At 45.3% G+C, this 15,116-nt stretch overlaps 1 protein-coding gene across 1 annotated transcript; it reads right to left on the bottom strand.

The window, feature by feature from the left end:
- Window positions 1-2,872: 2,872 nt before the first annotated feature.
- On the bottom strand, window positions 2,873-6,074 carry LOC101779563 (cyclic nucleotide-gated ion channel 18-like). The gene is given in 6 exon segments (XM_022829455.1): window positions 2,873-4,229; window positions 4,378-4,454; window positions 4,457-4,488; window positions 4,611-4,918; window positions 5,033-5,245; window positions 5,577-6,074. Coding segments are annotated over 6 exon segments (2,229 nt in total). The 3' UTR covers window positions 2,873-3,128.
- Window positions 6,075-15,116: the final 9,042 nt, after the last annotated feature.

The following is a 15,116-nucleotide window of genomic DNA, read 5'->3' as shown; positions in this document are numbered from 1 at the left end:
CGCTAGCCCGAGCTCCCCTCACCGCGCCCAGCTCGAGCTCCCTTGCCACGCCCGGCCGGAGCTCCCCCCGCCGCGCCGGCTGCCTGAGCCCCCTCCCCGTGCCGGCCTAAGCCCCGCCACCGCCGGCCAGAGCTCCCCCCGCCGCACCGGCCTGAGCTCCCCCTCCCCGCGCTGGCCCGAGTCTGCCCCCGCCGGCCGTCTGAGCCCCCTCCCCGCGCCGGCCGGAACTCCCCCGTCACGCCCGAGGGAGCTCCCCCGCCGCGCCCGAGGGCGAGACGGAGCCAAGGAGCCACGCAGGCGGGCGTGAGACGGAGGCTCACGCCATCCATCTGGGTCTGCACGATCCTATTTTTTTGGTGGGATGAAGTGAACCCGGATCGGGAGGGAATATACCCACAAGGGTTGGATCCAACCCACATTCGTTTGCAACCAAATAGGGGTCGAAGTGGGTCAGCTTCAACCCAACCCACTTTGACCCCAGAACCAAATGCACCCTGAGAGGTCCAATATGAATTTCTGGTTTGAGCAAAGAGACCTGCTTTGTTCTTCTTTGGATGGACCTTTTCCCATACAAATGATGGTCCTGAATCTTCCTTGGTGAATAGAAGAGCCCTTGAGAACCCCATATCATTATATAGAAAGAAAGATAATTTGAAGAGTTCATAGGTCACAGGATTGAGATTAGTTACCAAAAATCCCACTTGTTTAGAAGAAGCCGAGAATTTAAATATCTGATCTTCAAGCTGTTCGGCCAAGAAGAAATGGGCTTTGCCTCCTAACACTGATTGCAAGCATGTATTGACCGATTCCTCTGAAAGCCTGAACCTATTTCTATTGAATGATTTCACCTGCTGGTTTCTCGTCAGCATTAACTTGGGTTCCCAATTGATCATAAACTTTCTAACTGAAGTCTTTGTCAGTTGAAAGTTAAACTTCGAGAAATCCATTGGAACAGGATGGAAATTTTAAGAGAGGTGGGAGGCACTTATGCAAGCAAAAGCAAGGACAGCACAACCATTTCCATGAATAAAGGGGGGTATCAGTCAGAAGGGGATCACCTGGGCTCAACGTCTGATAATTCAGTACAACTTCATATTCCGAGATCTTTTCCCCATAAGTAGGGAGCTTCCATTGGGGATCCTTTCATTGCTATTGCGGGGTGGTGATTCCTTCTTTCTTATGATGCCTCAACTTCTTCTCTCCCAAGGGAAGATGAAGACTAGAACTCTCCAACTGAGAGATCACCGCCAACAGATATAGATGCCGACGCCGGGGAGACTGCCGGGGAGAGGGAGGTTGGGTGGACACCGGGACCGGAGTGGTCACCAGCAGTGGGGGGTGGGGTGCTCTCTCCGCTCGGGCTGCGCTGAGGGTTGACCGCGCAGTTGTACACCTCGGCCACCTCGTCGTCCGTCAGATCGCTGAAGACGTTGATGCCAACGTAGTCGGATGACGAGTTGAGGGCGCGCCAAGCATTGTTTCTGAAGATCGTGACTATAGTTTCTACTCACCCTAATTGTAAATTGCGGGGGTGGACTTATTAACTCGAAAATTGCTAGTGCAATTGGTAGTGGATGTATCTTTGAAATACAAAAAAAAGTTTAAGACAACTAGAAGCAAGAATATGAGTGGGAGCATGTGTCCCCAGTGACCCTATTTTAGTTTTCCCGTGGCTGCTTATTGATAAGTACGGTTGTTGGAAACTTCTTTCGAATTTAAGGGATTGTACCCAATCCACCAATCCATTAGTATAAACCATCAAGACAAAATGATCATGATCAACGTTAATGACATCTAGCTATAGTCTTGTACTGTGAACATCAATTTCATAGACACCGTGAACATCAATTTGTTGGAGCCTTTGTGCCTCCATACTAATTTCATGCCACAAAACTCAATTGGATGGAGCCATGACGAGTCCAAACCAGAATGCAACCAATGCACAACAACCTGTTGGCCTTGTAAATTAGTTTGTTCATAGTACAAAAATATATATCATTAGTATCATATGATATTAATCAATGTAGTATGAATTTGGCAACCACATTCAGATCTGAGTAATAAATCAAAGGATCTAACAAAAAAAAATAGTCCAGACAAGCCAAACTTAACGTTTCACGTATTCATGGCACACCAGTCATATAATAGTACCATCTTACGCAACCATATATGCCAATATGGAACGATTTTGCTATTTCGGACATCTACGGGGCGGGTGAAATTCTACACCCGCCCCCAACCTATCTTAATATGGGTAGAATCTGGATCTTTGGGTGGGACACCCATACCCACATCCATTGAGTACGAGTACGGGACGAATTAGGTACATGCAGGCAAACAAATTTGTCATTCATTTTCATTTTCATTGATCACCACGTCAATGAGTCACATTATGCCACCAAACTGACTAGTTATTTGATCAGCCAAGAAAGTATTTCTTTTTTCATAGTATATTATCCGTATTTACAGAGTGGTTTACTGGCAGGCTGTGCGTTAACAAGATCATGCCCTGTTTGTAGATAGGCACTACTATATATAGATGCACCTTTCAATGGCCATGCATATTCATGAGTTATGAACAATTAAATTATTGCTCCCCATTTAATTTAGATAGAGTTAATATCCGTGGCAGCATGTTTATAGTGGATTGCCATTTTAGATATTACATCATCTTTTTCCATGTCAAATGAAGAGATTCTAAAGAAAACGAATATCATCACACAGTGGCATCGAATTATCTAGTCAATTGTTCATGTTAAGGTGGAGAGGTGCATTTCTAAGTAAAAGTGTAGCGTACAAATAGAGCTCTCTACGCAACATCACAAGGTCACATACATGAACAACCCCAAAAGTCGTCTGCAAGTCTGAAGTCTGAAGTGAGGTCAATAATTTCACTAAATCAGCACTAGTATACAGTACAACGATGTTGCCCTGCGACTCCATCAACACATCTACCAATCTACGCCCTAGTACAGTGGCAGGCTCGTGCTTCGATCTCATACGGCAGCATGGCGTGTATACCTGCATCTGGTGACCCAACAATGACAACAACAAGAGGAGGCTAGGAAGAGGAGGAGAGACCGTGCATGTGCTGGCAATGCAAAACGGCCGCCGCTACCCACTCACATTCACAGCACGTCGTCGGTGTGCAAGGAGAAGTCCGGCTCGTCGGGCTTGGCGAGCTTGGGGAACTTGATGCCGGCCACGTCGTCGATCCGCTTCTGGTGCGCCGCGGCGCCGCGCTTGGTGTTCTTGGCGAACTTGGACGCCAGGAACGTCGCCCCGAGGTGCGCGGCCCCGGCGCCGCCGTCCGCGCCGTCCCCCGTCGCTCCGGCGACAGCACCACCTCCAGCCCCCGCCCCGGCCTTGCCGAACTCGCCCAGCAGCGGCGCGCCGTCGGTATCCACACCGTCTCCGCCGCCGAGGCCCGCCCCATCTCCCTCCCCTACGCCGCCGGCGCCGCCGCCGTCGTCGGCGTCCTGGTAGTAGATCCCCTCCTGCTTCATGAGCTCCCTGGCCAGCTTCCTCTTCTTGTACCTCCTCCAGGCGCCCTGCACGAAGCAGGCGCCCCAGCTCCGCCACTGGTGCGAGTAGTACCGGAACGCGTGCTGCAGCCGCTTGCTGTGCAGCCTCTTGAACTGGTTGGCCACGTACTTGAGGTCGTCGGCGCGGAGCGCGAAGGCCTCGACCTCCGTGACCGACCTCACCGTCCTCGTCGACTGGGGGAAGTTGAGGCTGGGGTTGGGCATGAGCGCCCACGTGAGGAGCTCCTCGCCGCAGAAGTCCCCGGGGCGGAGCGTGATGGAGCTGAAGAAGTTGGTCCGGCCGCCGTCCGTCGTGGAGCTCTCGAGCTCGCCGCGGATGATGAAGAGCATCTCGCTGACGGGGTCCCCCTCCCGCACGATGTACGCGTCCTTTGTGCTCAGGGAGGAGACGAGGCGCTCGCAGATGGCGTCGAGGAGCTGCTCGTCCATCTGGGAGAAGAAAGGCACGCGCCGGACCAGGGCCAGGCAGAGGTGGCGCTGGATCTCGCGCCGGAGGTCGAGGGGCAGGGACTGCAGGATGGACTCCTCGTCGACGCCCCGCGTGGCGAGCCACTTGTACTGGAAGAAGCGGCGGACCCGCTCCTGGAGCTCCGGCGGGAGCTGCCGGTGCCGCATCCACTCCTCGATGTCGCGACGCTTCACGCGCCACTCCTCCAGACGCACCGTCATCGACTGCAAGTACGTCTGCAACAAGAAAGATCAAGATTTGTGAGTAGCTAGGGATGAAAACCTGATCGATCCAGGTAACAATCCCATGCATGGAAATCAATCATCGTCTGGTTTCAGCTGTCTGCGTGTAATGCGATTCAGGGAAACTATGCAATTCACATACCTGCATGTTTCCGATGAGATGTGAAAAGAAGACGAGGCCCATGATGCAGATGAGAATGCAGAACACCGTCTCGCCCTGTAGGTGCTGTTCTGCAAGTTCTGCCCATAGGAACTAATTTTGATAGAAAAAAAAAGAACAGAAAACATTTATTCATGGATCACACATACGCATAATCTGAAGCCATAATCTGTCAGATAACAAAAGCTTCATCTTTACATCATCATCTATCGTACCTCAAGTTCCGGAACCCCCACCAGAGGCAGTAGAGGTACTTGTCGATGAATGCGACCCCGTTGCGATCCAGGTTGAGGGCGTCGGCGAACAGCCCGTAGTCGTACTCGGCGTCCGGGAGCATGCACTGTTTCTGGATGGCGCTGTGGTTGTGCCAGGTCTGCCGCATGGGGTTCTCCCTGCTCTTGCAGTCCAGGAAGCCCATGACGCAGCTAGTGCTGTCCGCTGAACTGCCCTCGTTGTTGCACACTTCCATCCAGCACGAGTACTGACGCTCCACTGACAGCAGGTACCACAGGGCGCCAAGAACCTGCAGAGAGACACACAAACACACACATGGTGAAGAAACTGTAAAGCTGATGAAAGGTCAGGTGTTGTTCCTTTCATGGTTGAAATGTTCAGACTGGTCGAAATGTTTACTTACATGGCTGGCCAGTGTGTAGAGGAGGAGGTTGTAGGCGGCTCCTGCCCAGGCCGTTCTTGTGACGACTCCGCTCGCCTTGACAATCTTGGAGTTGAGTGATATGATGAGGTACACTCTTGGGATGTACTGGATCAACACAATCATCGAGAGCGTGTTGTTGGTGTGGTTGGCGGAGGACGTGCTCACGGCTGGTATCACAAACCAGATTATCATCTGCAAGGACACGATGATCCCGGTGTTGTTGATCAGAGAAGCTGCTGTACTAATAGGTAATGTGGCATCTGAAAGATGAGACCTCGGGTAGCAATTCAAATGCATTATGCATACATATTGAAAATTCTTGAAGCAGAGCTCATCAGACTGTTTGGTTTCAATGATTCAGTAAAATTTCAAGGAATCAACTATAAGGGCGATGCGTCATGTGTCGCGAACCATGAACACGGAATTGCGTCAGATGTCTCAGATTAACAATATGAACAGGGTCTCATATACGTGTATGCATTGGCATACGTCGGTACGTGTACAAGGCATTGGAAAAGATTACCTGCGGGATGGGGAGCATGGCGGCGAGGTCGATGATGAAGTCGTTCTTGAGGTAGCGTTTGGCGATCTGATCGGGGTCCCTGACGAGCTCACCGCGGCCGAAGATGCGTGAGCTCGGGGCGACGAAGGCGATGCGGAACTTGAGGATCATGTGGGCGAGGTAGAAGAGGTCGGCGAAGGTGCGGACGGCGGTGACGAGGACGCCGATGCCCATGTCCATGGAGACGCAGGCGGCGAGGCCGTCGGTGTGGAGGAGGTAGAAGTAGAGCGGGTCCACGAAGAGGCCGACGAGGCAGGTGACGAGGAAGAGGCGGTACCACCGGAGCACGGCGTCGTCGCCGGGGTCCAGGATGCGGCGGGGCGTCCAGGGCCGGCGCCCAGCGGCCCCCGCGGCGCCGCCGGGGAGCGAGGATGCCGGAGCGCCGGCGCCCGGGTGGAAGAAGGGCAGCGGCGGGCGGCGGAACGGCGGGAGGATGCGGCGGTGGATGAAGCCGGCCATGGGCGTCGGGGAGGGGCGCGCGGGCGGGCCGGGGAAGGTGGCGCGCGCGAGGGGTGGGAGGCAGCCAGAGGAGGAGGGAGCTCGCTTGCGTGCGCGCACGCGCGCGCGTCTGCTGCATGCGTGTCTGTGCGCGCGGCCGCGCGTTGCGGGAGACGGGGAAGCCATGGCTATGGCTTTGCCTCGCATGCAGCGCACGGAGAGGGATGCTCATGTCATGCAGGCGTGCCCAGAGGGAGAGAAGTTGGTGGGTCCACTTGGAGCAGAACTGTGACGTCAGCGGTGGTGGGTTGTTTTTTTTACTGGGCCTGCGGAATGCTCGTACAGGCCCATCGTCACATGGTAGCTGGGCCTAATCCAGCCAGATTGGCCTGGCTGGATGTCACCGAGTAACCCGTTATCGGCCCACATCAGCCGCTAACAACGCCCTAGGCTGCTCGTCACCACCGTCGCCACCTTCCTCCGCCCGTCTCTGTGGCCGTGTGCCGCCCACACAGCTAGCCTTCCAAACATAGAAATCGATACTGAGATTGAGGCCCACCGGAGCTAGCAAGGGCACGGCGGGCGGTGGAAGCGGCGACCGAAGCAGGAACGAGGTGGAACGAAGAAAAGAGCTGCCATCGATGGAAAACACGGTATTAGTCCTGGTTGAATAGGGTTATAGATTCTAAAAATTCAACCAGGATTAAATTTTCGAGACAAGGAGGGTTCTTTAATCCCGGGTGAAAGAGCCCCTTCAGTTCCCGTTGGAACTAAAAAGTTTCAAAAAAAATTAAAAAATTAGGTTGGGACTAAAGAAATGTGAATGCACTTGAGGCAGAGAATCAAGTAAAGAAGGTTATCAAAGAGCTCAAACAAGACAGAGAAAGTAAACATCGAGAAAAATTGTGACACAAAAAGGGTGTTATTGGATGACATGGTCTTTGGCCAGGAAGTAATCATTTGGACTGATCTTGACCCTGAGGCAGAAAAGAAATTGATTGAATTTCTTCGCAAGAACAAATATGTATTTGCATGGTCCACAAATGACCTAACAGGGGTCAACAGAAATATTATTGAACACAAGCTAAGCATCGACAAGGAAATAAGACCAAAGAGGCAGAAGCTGAGAAAGATGTAGGATGACAAGATAGTAGTAGTCTGAGGTTCAGAGATTGCTCAATGCGAAGGTCATCAGAGAGGTTGAGTATCCCCAATGGCTAGCCAATACAGTCCCTATCAAGAAAAAGAATGGAAAATAGAGAATGTGCATAGATTTCACTGATCTGAATAAGGCTTTCCCAAAAGATAATTTTCCTCTATCTAGAGTTGACAAAGTGACTAATGTGGCAGCAAGAGCAGCAACTATGTCACTCGATTGTTTCTCAGGTTATCACCAGATGTGGATGAGAAAGCACGACGAAGAGAAAACCAGTTTCATCACCTCATTCGGAACATATTATTTTGTTCGAATGCCAGAGGGCTCAAGAATGCTGAGCCAATGTTCACGCGCATGGCCGGTGAAGTGTTGAAAATCTCATATTGATAGAAACGTACTAACATACATTGATGACATCATCATGAAAAGTGATGAAAGAGAGGATCACATCCAAGATCTCATAGAGACCTTCGATAGGCTCTGTGAAGTGAACTTAAAACTAAACCCAGAAAAGTGTGTTTTCGAAGTCTAGAAAGGGAAAGTATTGGGTTGTCTTGTGTCCACCAAGGGGTAAAGACAAACCTAGATAAGATAAAAACAATTTGGGTTATGGAAGAACCCAAGTACAGAAAGGATGTCCAAAATCTCATAGGAAGAATTGCGGTGCTAAACGGATTCATATCAAAGTCCGCTAAAAGAAGTTTGCCCTTTTTCAAGGTGCTAAGAAGGTATGGAAAGCTAGAATGGGGTCCTCAGCAAAGCAAAACATTCATGGAATTGAAAGATTACCTTGAGAAAATGGCTATATTGTCACCTCCGTAGTCGGGGAACCTCTGTTGATGTATATTACCGCATCCAATTAGCAGGGAGCGCCGCCCTAGTGCGAGAAGTTGAAAGCAAAGGTGCAAAGAAACAAATGCCCGTATATTATGTGTCAGAGGCACTGTTAGGTTCCAAGTTATTGTATTCTAAACTGGAAAAGATTGCTTATGTAGTGATCATGGCATCCAGAAAGTTAAGGCATTACTTTGAGGCTCACAAAGTTACCGTGCTATCAGATCAACCGCTCAATGAATTGTTTACAAACAGAGAAGATTCAAGCAGAATTGCAAAATGGGCAACTGAATTGTCTGAGCATGAAATAGACTTTGAGAAGAGGAGAGCCATAAAATCACAAGTGCTGGCAGATTTTGTCGTAGATTGGACCGCTCCAAATCATAGTTGTGAAAGTGAAGAGGTCATTCCAGTCTGGGAGATCACCTGCAATGGTGCCTGGGGAATCAAATGAGATGGAATTGCTGCAATCATAACATCACCGTCAGGAGTGAAAATCAGATATGCTGCAAGATTGCAATACTCAGATCCAGCAGATAAGTGGACAAACAATACCACAGACTATGAGGCACTATTGCTTGGGCTACACAAAGTTAAAGCATTGGGGGCAAGGAATTTCTTAGTAAAATTGAACGCAAAAGTAATCAAAGAGCAAATAAAAAAAGAATGCGAGGCCAAAGAGCCGGAATTGATAAAATATTTAGCGGAGGTTAGGAGAATGGAAAAGCATTTTAGGGATTTTACTATTGAACATTTACCAAGAAAAGGGAATGGTGAGGCTGATGATTTAGCGAAGAAAGCCTCCAGAAATGAGCAATTACCACTGGATGTATTCTTTGAAGTAATTACAACTCCATCGATAAAACGAGACAATTAACCAATGAGTTTAGTAAATGCAATCAGCAGCATGGATTGGAGAACCCGAATCATTGCTTACCTTCGCAACAATTATGAACTAGTAGAGGAGCACGAACTCAAGCACATGAAGCAAAGAGCGAGAGGCTACATCATGAAAGGGGAATATTTGTACAAGTTAGGAGTGAGTGCACCTTTACTAAAGTGCATCTCACAAGAAGAGGGAATTGAATTGCTGAAAGAAATCCAAAGTGGATATTACATATCTCAGGGTTAGAGCATTAGTTGGAAAGGCTTTCAAGCAGGGATTGTATTGGCCAATGGCAATTAGAGACGCTGAGCAGATTGTCAGAACGTGTAAGGTGTGCCAATTCACAGCCAAACATCAACGAGTACCGGGATTACCTTCACAGTTAATTGCTCCCACCTGGCTGTTATAGAGATAGAGAATGGCTATAGTGGGTCCATTGCCAACAGCTCAAGGAAATTACAAATATGCAGCCGTAGTAGTCGAATATTTTACCAAATGGATTGAGTCAAGGCTTTTGACAACAATCACCTCTGGAACCATGAGAAAATTTTTCTAGCAGCAAATCATATGCAGGTTCGGAGTCCCATGGGAATTAACCGTCGATAATGACAAATAGTTTGGTTGCTATGAGTTTAGGTAGTATTGTAGAATGATTGGAACCAAGCTGAACTTCGCATCAGCATACCACCCACAATCAAGAAATGCCTTTTCAATCAGAAAAAGGGAAAGTGGGCAAAAGAGTTGCCGAGGGTAGTATGGTCTCACAATACAACCGAGTCCAGAACAACTAAGTTTACTCCATTCATATTGCTTTACTGGCTGAGGCAATGTGCCCGGAGGAAATAGCACACCAGAGTGCGAGGGTAATAGCTGAGCAAACCGAGGAAAATGAGGCAATAGACAAAGATATCATTGAGATTGATAGGCTTGAGGTAGCCGAGAACTTAGCAAAATATCAAGAACAAATGAGAAAGTGGAGAGACAAAAAGGTTGTAAAAAAAGACATCAAAGTGCGAGATTTCGTCCTAAAGAAAAAAAAGAATGCAGAAACCATAGGGAAACTGCAAGTAACTTGGGAAGGACCGTATCTAGTTGTGAGCAGTATCAGGCCAGGGGCTTATCGTTTGGCCGATGAAGAGGGGGAGGAGCTGCCAAATTCATGGAATGTGGACAACCTCTGCAAGTTCTATCCTTGAGTAAAAAAGAGGTGCGGGGTCGATTGCATGGAGTTATAAGCACAATCAGATCCTAAAAGCAGCATAATTTTACTTTCTTCAATTTACTTTACCTCAAAATGTAAGCGCAAGGTCGGTAATGTGGAGTTATAAATGCAATTGGATCCCTGGGCAGTGCAATTTTACATTCTTGCAAATTTACATTTCTGCAAAATGGGTCGTACTCTTTCCCTCACTAGGGGGGCTCCACATCAGAGGTGAGGTTTTTAATGAAGCGATCCCAATGTAATCATTCACATTATGAAGAAAAGAAATCCCCCCTGAAACCGTGCTTGAGAACGTGCTAGTGACACGATAACTTTACTTTTATGTCTGAGAACACCTTCGCATGGGGTGTCAAAAAAATAGGCGCGATAACTTTACTTTTATGTTTGAAAACATCTATGCACAAGGTGCTAAAATAATGCACCTGTGACGCAGCTTATCGTCATTCTATAAGAGAAAGAGATAAGAAAATACCATCGCACAAGGTGTTCAAAAAATGCGCCTGTGATCCACCTTAGCATCTTTGTATAGGAGAAAGAGATAAGAAAACACCTTCGCACAAGGTGTTAAAATAATGCGCTTGCGATGCACCTTATCATGTTTTTATAAGAGAAAGAGATAAGAAAATATCTTCGCACAAAGTGTTAAAAGAATGCGCCTTTGACGCACCCAATCATATTTCTATTAAAGAAAGACATAAGAAAACACTTTCGCACAAGGTGTTAAAAGAATGCGCCTGTGACACAACTTATTGTCTTTCTATAAGAGAAAGAGATAAGAAAACACCTTTGCACAAGGTGTTAAACGAATGCATGACGCACCCAATCATCTTTCTATGAGAGAGAGAGAGAGATAAGAAAACACTTTCGCACAAGGTGTTAAAAGAATGCACCTATGATGCACCTTATTGTCTTTCTATAAGAAAGAGATAAGAAAATACCTTCGCACAAGGTGTTATAAGAATGCGCCTGTGATGAACCCAATCATCTTTCTATAAGAGAAAGAGATAAGGAAACACTTTCGCACAAGGTTATAAAAGGATGCGCCTGTGACGCACCTTATCATCTTTCTATAAGAGAAAGAGATAAGGAAATACCTTCGCACAAGGTGTTAAAAGAATGCACTTGTGACACGTGTTATCATCTTTCTATAAGAGAAAAAGTTAAGAAAGAAATTTTGCATGCGAAGATGCCAGAGAAAGATATCATGATCATGAAAAACCAACTACGAAGTAAAAGAGAAGAAATTAATGTCGAAAGCAACCTAAACGTTGTTACTTCTTAGGCTCTTAAATTAGGTGCATGGCATTTTTTTTCATCTTTCAAGTTCATTTATGCTTCTTTTGTGAATAACAGTTGCTTTATATGATTATATCCAATAATATATAGTGGATGTCTTTAAGCTTTGCATTCTACTTCTATCCTGCCTAGCGCTTAAATTAACATAGTTTTTGTAAGATGCTTTGTTTACCGGAGTTTATGGATACACATATGACTATTTACAGGATACCTTTATTTCTCGTTGCATTGTGTTCTAAAATTTAAGTAAAACATTTTAGTTTTGCAGCTAAAAATGAAGCTTTCATTTGAGGAATTCAAGAGGAAAAGTTCCTTTCTTGGTACAGTAATGTGGTGTTTCTTAGTCTGAAAAACTCCAATGTTTGTTTTACCTATTTGTTCACCTTACATGCCATGATGTTCGTCTACATGCAGCCACAGTTCATACAAATGTTTACCCTTTGTGTCTGATGGTGGCTTTTCTTTCATTTAAGTATTATAACTGGCAATGGTGCCAAGTGGTACAAGGTCCACAAAACCAAATAAAGAGGGTAAGTACTATGAAGGATAAAATATGAACCATACATTGTTGTTTTACTTTTATTGCCTTTTTACTTGCAAAACACAGTATAGACGAGGCCAACATACCTTGAGATTGACAAAGTCACCACAGACGTCTTGTAGCCAATATACACACCACTTACCAATGAAAGAACAATTGGTTATATACCAGTCATGCAAAATTGGAGACTCGAACCAGATTGAAGGCTCGCAGTGCACCAAAGCTGCATGCATGCCCTCTCAAATAGTAAGGTAAGAAATAGTAACACATACCTTCTAACCGATGCCTCTTTGAATTATTGGCATTGACACCCCTCTGTTCATCACCACAATGAAAGACACACATGAGAAGTAGTGTCTGGTAAGTATAACAATGAGCGTGATGATGAATTTATAGGGATTAGGTAGGGAAAAGTAACACGCAAGAACCCATTGTTAGCATAACATACGGTTTTTACGTTACTAAAGCAGTAGTGATCAATGGTGTGAATGAGGATCTAAAGTAGGGAAAGGTAACACGCAAGAACCCATTCTTACCAAAGCATACGGTTTTTGTGTTACTAAAGGCAGTAGTGATCGATGGTGTGAATAAGGCTCTAAAGTAGGGAAAGTAACACGCAAGAACCTATTCTTAGTATAATATACGGATTTTACGTTACTAAAGGCAGTAGTGATCGATGGTGTGAATGAGGCTCTAAAGGAACAATTGCAGCAAATGGATCAATGGCACATTTTATTTCAGGGTGCATTTCATTGACACAGCCGCTTTTATGTCATTTGCTTTCTATACCATGTCAGATATGAAAGTTAGCATTGCTATACACTAAAGTAGACTATCACCGTCGATCCTAAAACCTCCATCATTGCCGGTTTTGGTTATCGTTGGTGAAAGGCCGGCTGTAATAATATAGCACATCAATGCCGGTTTTGAACCAGAAGTGAAAATGACTATCACCGCCAGCCGGCTCGTGTTTCAAACTGGCGGTGCTAGTCATTATCACTGCTGGTTAATTTTTTAAAACAATTATGTAAAAATAGATAACGGAAGAAAAAAAATCTTTCTTACCCAAGCAACACCCTAGCACACGTCCACACCTATCAGCCATCCTAAGGGTGCAATGCACACTAAATCTCACGCAAAATGAGTAATTGTGCTTCACCAGTTCGAACTCGTGACCTCAAGCTTCACACGAAGCTTTCCTTACCACGATACCACACAAATCAATTTCGAATGAAAACGTTGTCAACTACAAAGTAGGGATGATATCCTTTTATATTGACTTTTCTGAATTTTATATGTAATATTTAGAAATCAAAACAACTTCGAATGGAAACGTTATCAACTACAAAGTTGTAGATCTTGTTCAGTGATATGTGAGATCACTTTTCTCTTATATATAGCACAAGACGCTTCTTGTAGAGGCATGCAGCAACTCAATAACCACAGAGATCATAAGAGAAAATAGTTGAGTGTTCACTCGGTGTAGGCTAAATTTTCTAAAAGGTTGTTTATATACCTATTTGAGCAACCAGAACAAACGTGGTTAGTTTTTTTTCTACTAGAAATAAAAAAGAACCAAGCAACATTTTTGTTACCTCTTATGTGCCTCCCACTGGAAAAAAAAGGTTCCGCATCATCATTACACCCCTAGCCCGACCTTGTCAGTCTTCCTTCTTCATGTTACAATGTAAATCAAAACAAGAAGTTACATCTAAAATGTTTATATATAAAAGCAACAACCATTTTTTAAAGACATAAAGCCTTTTTTGCTTCCCTAGTATGCATAAATCAAAATATTTAGGAAAATATATTGACCATATTCAATGGTATAACCAAATGGAAATGTAGAATCAGTTTTAGTGGAAATATATCAGATACGGTGCGGCATGGAAAACCATATTGTCAAAGCAAAGTTCCAACTATAGAGATATACAATCAGTGAGGAAGTGGTGGAAGGTGATGGAAATCAAGTGTGCCATAGGTATAGTGGGTAGAAGGTAACACATAGTTATTATTTCACTTTCTCACATGTATGTGATAATTTCCTCTTGTCCTTGTTTTTCACAGTTGTCTCATTACAAAAAGATTGGAAAACGATGGAAACCTTGTATCAGCAAGAAGTCAGCACAGGCAGGTAACAGAACCTTTAGAGTATAGTTTGGATACCAAACATGCAAGTTAAAAGCTTATTCTTATTCTTTGTTTGCCTCTATGACAATATAATCTGGGAAAGACAACATAACTTGGTAGCTGACATTGATGGCACACAATCCACTTTTCAGAGTTACCATCTTCAAATGGATTCCTTGTAGTTGAAGCAAATGGTGGCCTGAATCAACAACGCATTTCAGTAAGTTGTACAATCATTTCCTTGCACTGTTAAAATTATTGGTGCAAAATGTTTCTTTTTTTAACAGTCCATCCTCAAAATTAGCATGCGTTTTCGTGGTGACACATTAGCTTCTTTATCAGGCTAAAAGAATTTTTCCCAAAACTTAGCAGTTACTGGAAAACTCAGAAACGACCTGCATTTGCCCTATTGTCTGCCTTTTCTAGTGGGATCCAATCTCAGCAGAGAATTTTCTAGTTATTACTGGTTCTTTGTGATGAGCAAGGTGTCAACTGTCAAGTTTTGCCAAGATTTGTTTCTTTGGGCTGCATCATTAATTGGCAGTTCCCCATGTACATGTGGTGAACCTCAGTTCTTTCATAAACACGATAGTAGGTGCTTTGGTGCATGTCTGTACCTTATCTTCTCTGGAAGACTCAATAACAAATGGAGATTTACATGCCATATATCTTCATCCTTGGAATTGTTTGTTTTGTTTTTTTTATATAGCACCTCAAGTTCAACTTAGGTTTCCCCATTTCAGCATTTTTTGTGGTTATCTGACACAGATTTCTTAATACAGATTTGTGATGCTATTGCTGTGGCCAGAATTCTCAATGCAACTCTTGTGACACCAGCATTTCATTTGAATTCTAGGTAATAATTTACTTACTATAGAATATTCTTGCAAACAGCTTCAGAACAAATTTAATGCCTTTAAGAGGCAGTACAAGGATTGGAGAAAATTGAAGGACAAGAGTGGTACCGGGTGGAACAACAGTACCCGCACCATTGATTG

The sequence above is a fragment of the Setaria italica genome, chromosome VIII (genome assembly GCF_000263155.2).
Source record: "Setaria italica strain Yugu1 chromosome VIII, Setaria_italica_v2.0, whole genome shotgun sequence".
In the NCBI taxonomy this organism is placed as follows: Eukaryota; Viridiplantae; Streptophyta; class Magnoliopsida; order Poales; family Poaceae; genus Setaria; species Setaria italica.
This window is presented reverse-complemented; position numbering and strand designations above follow the sequence as displayed.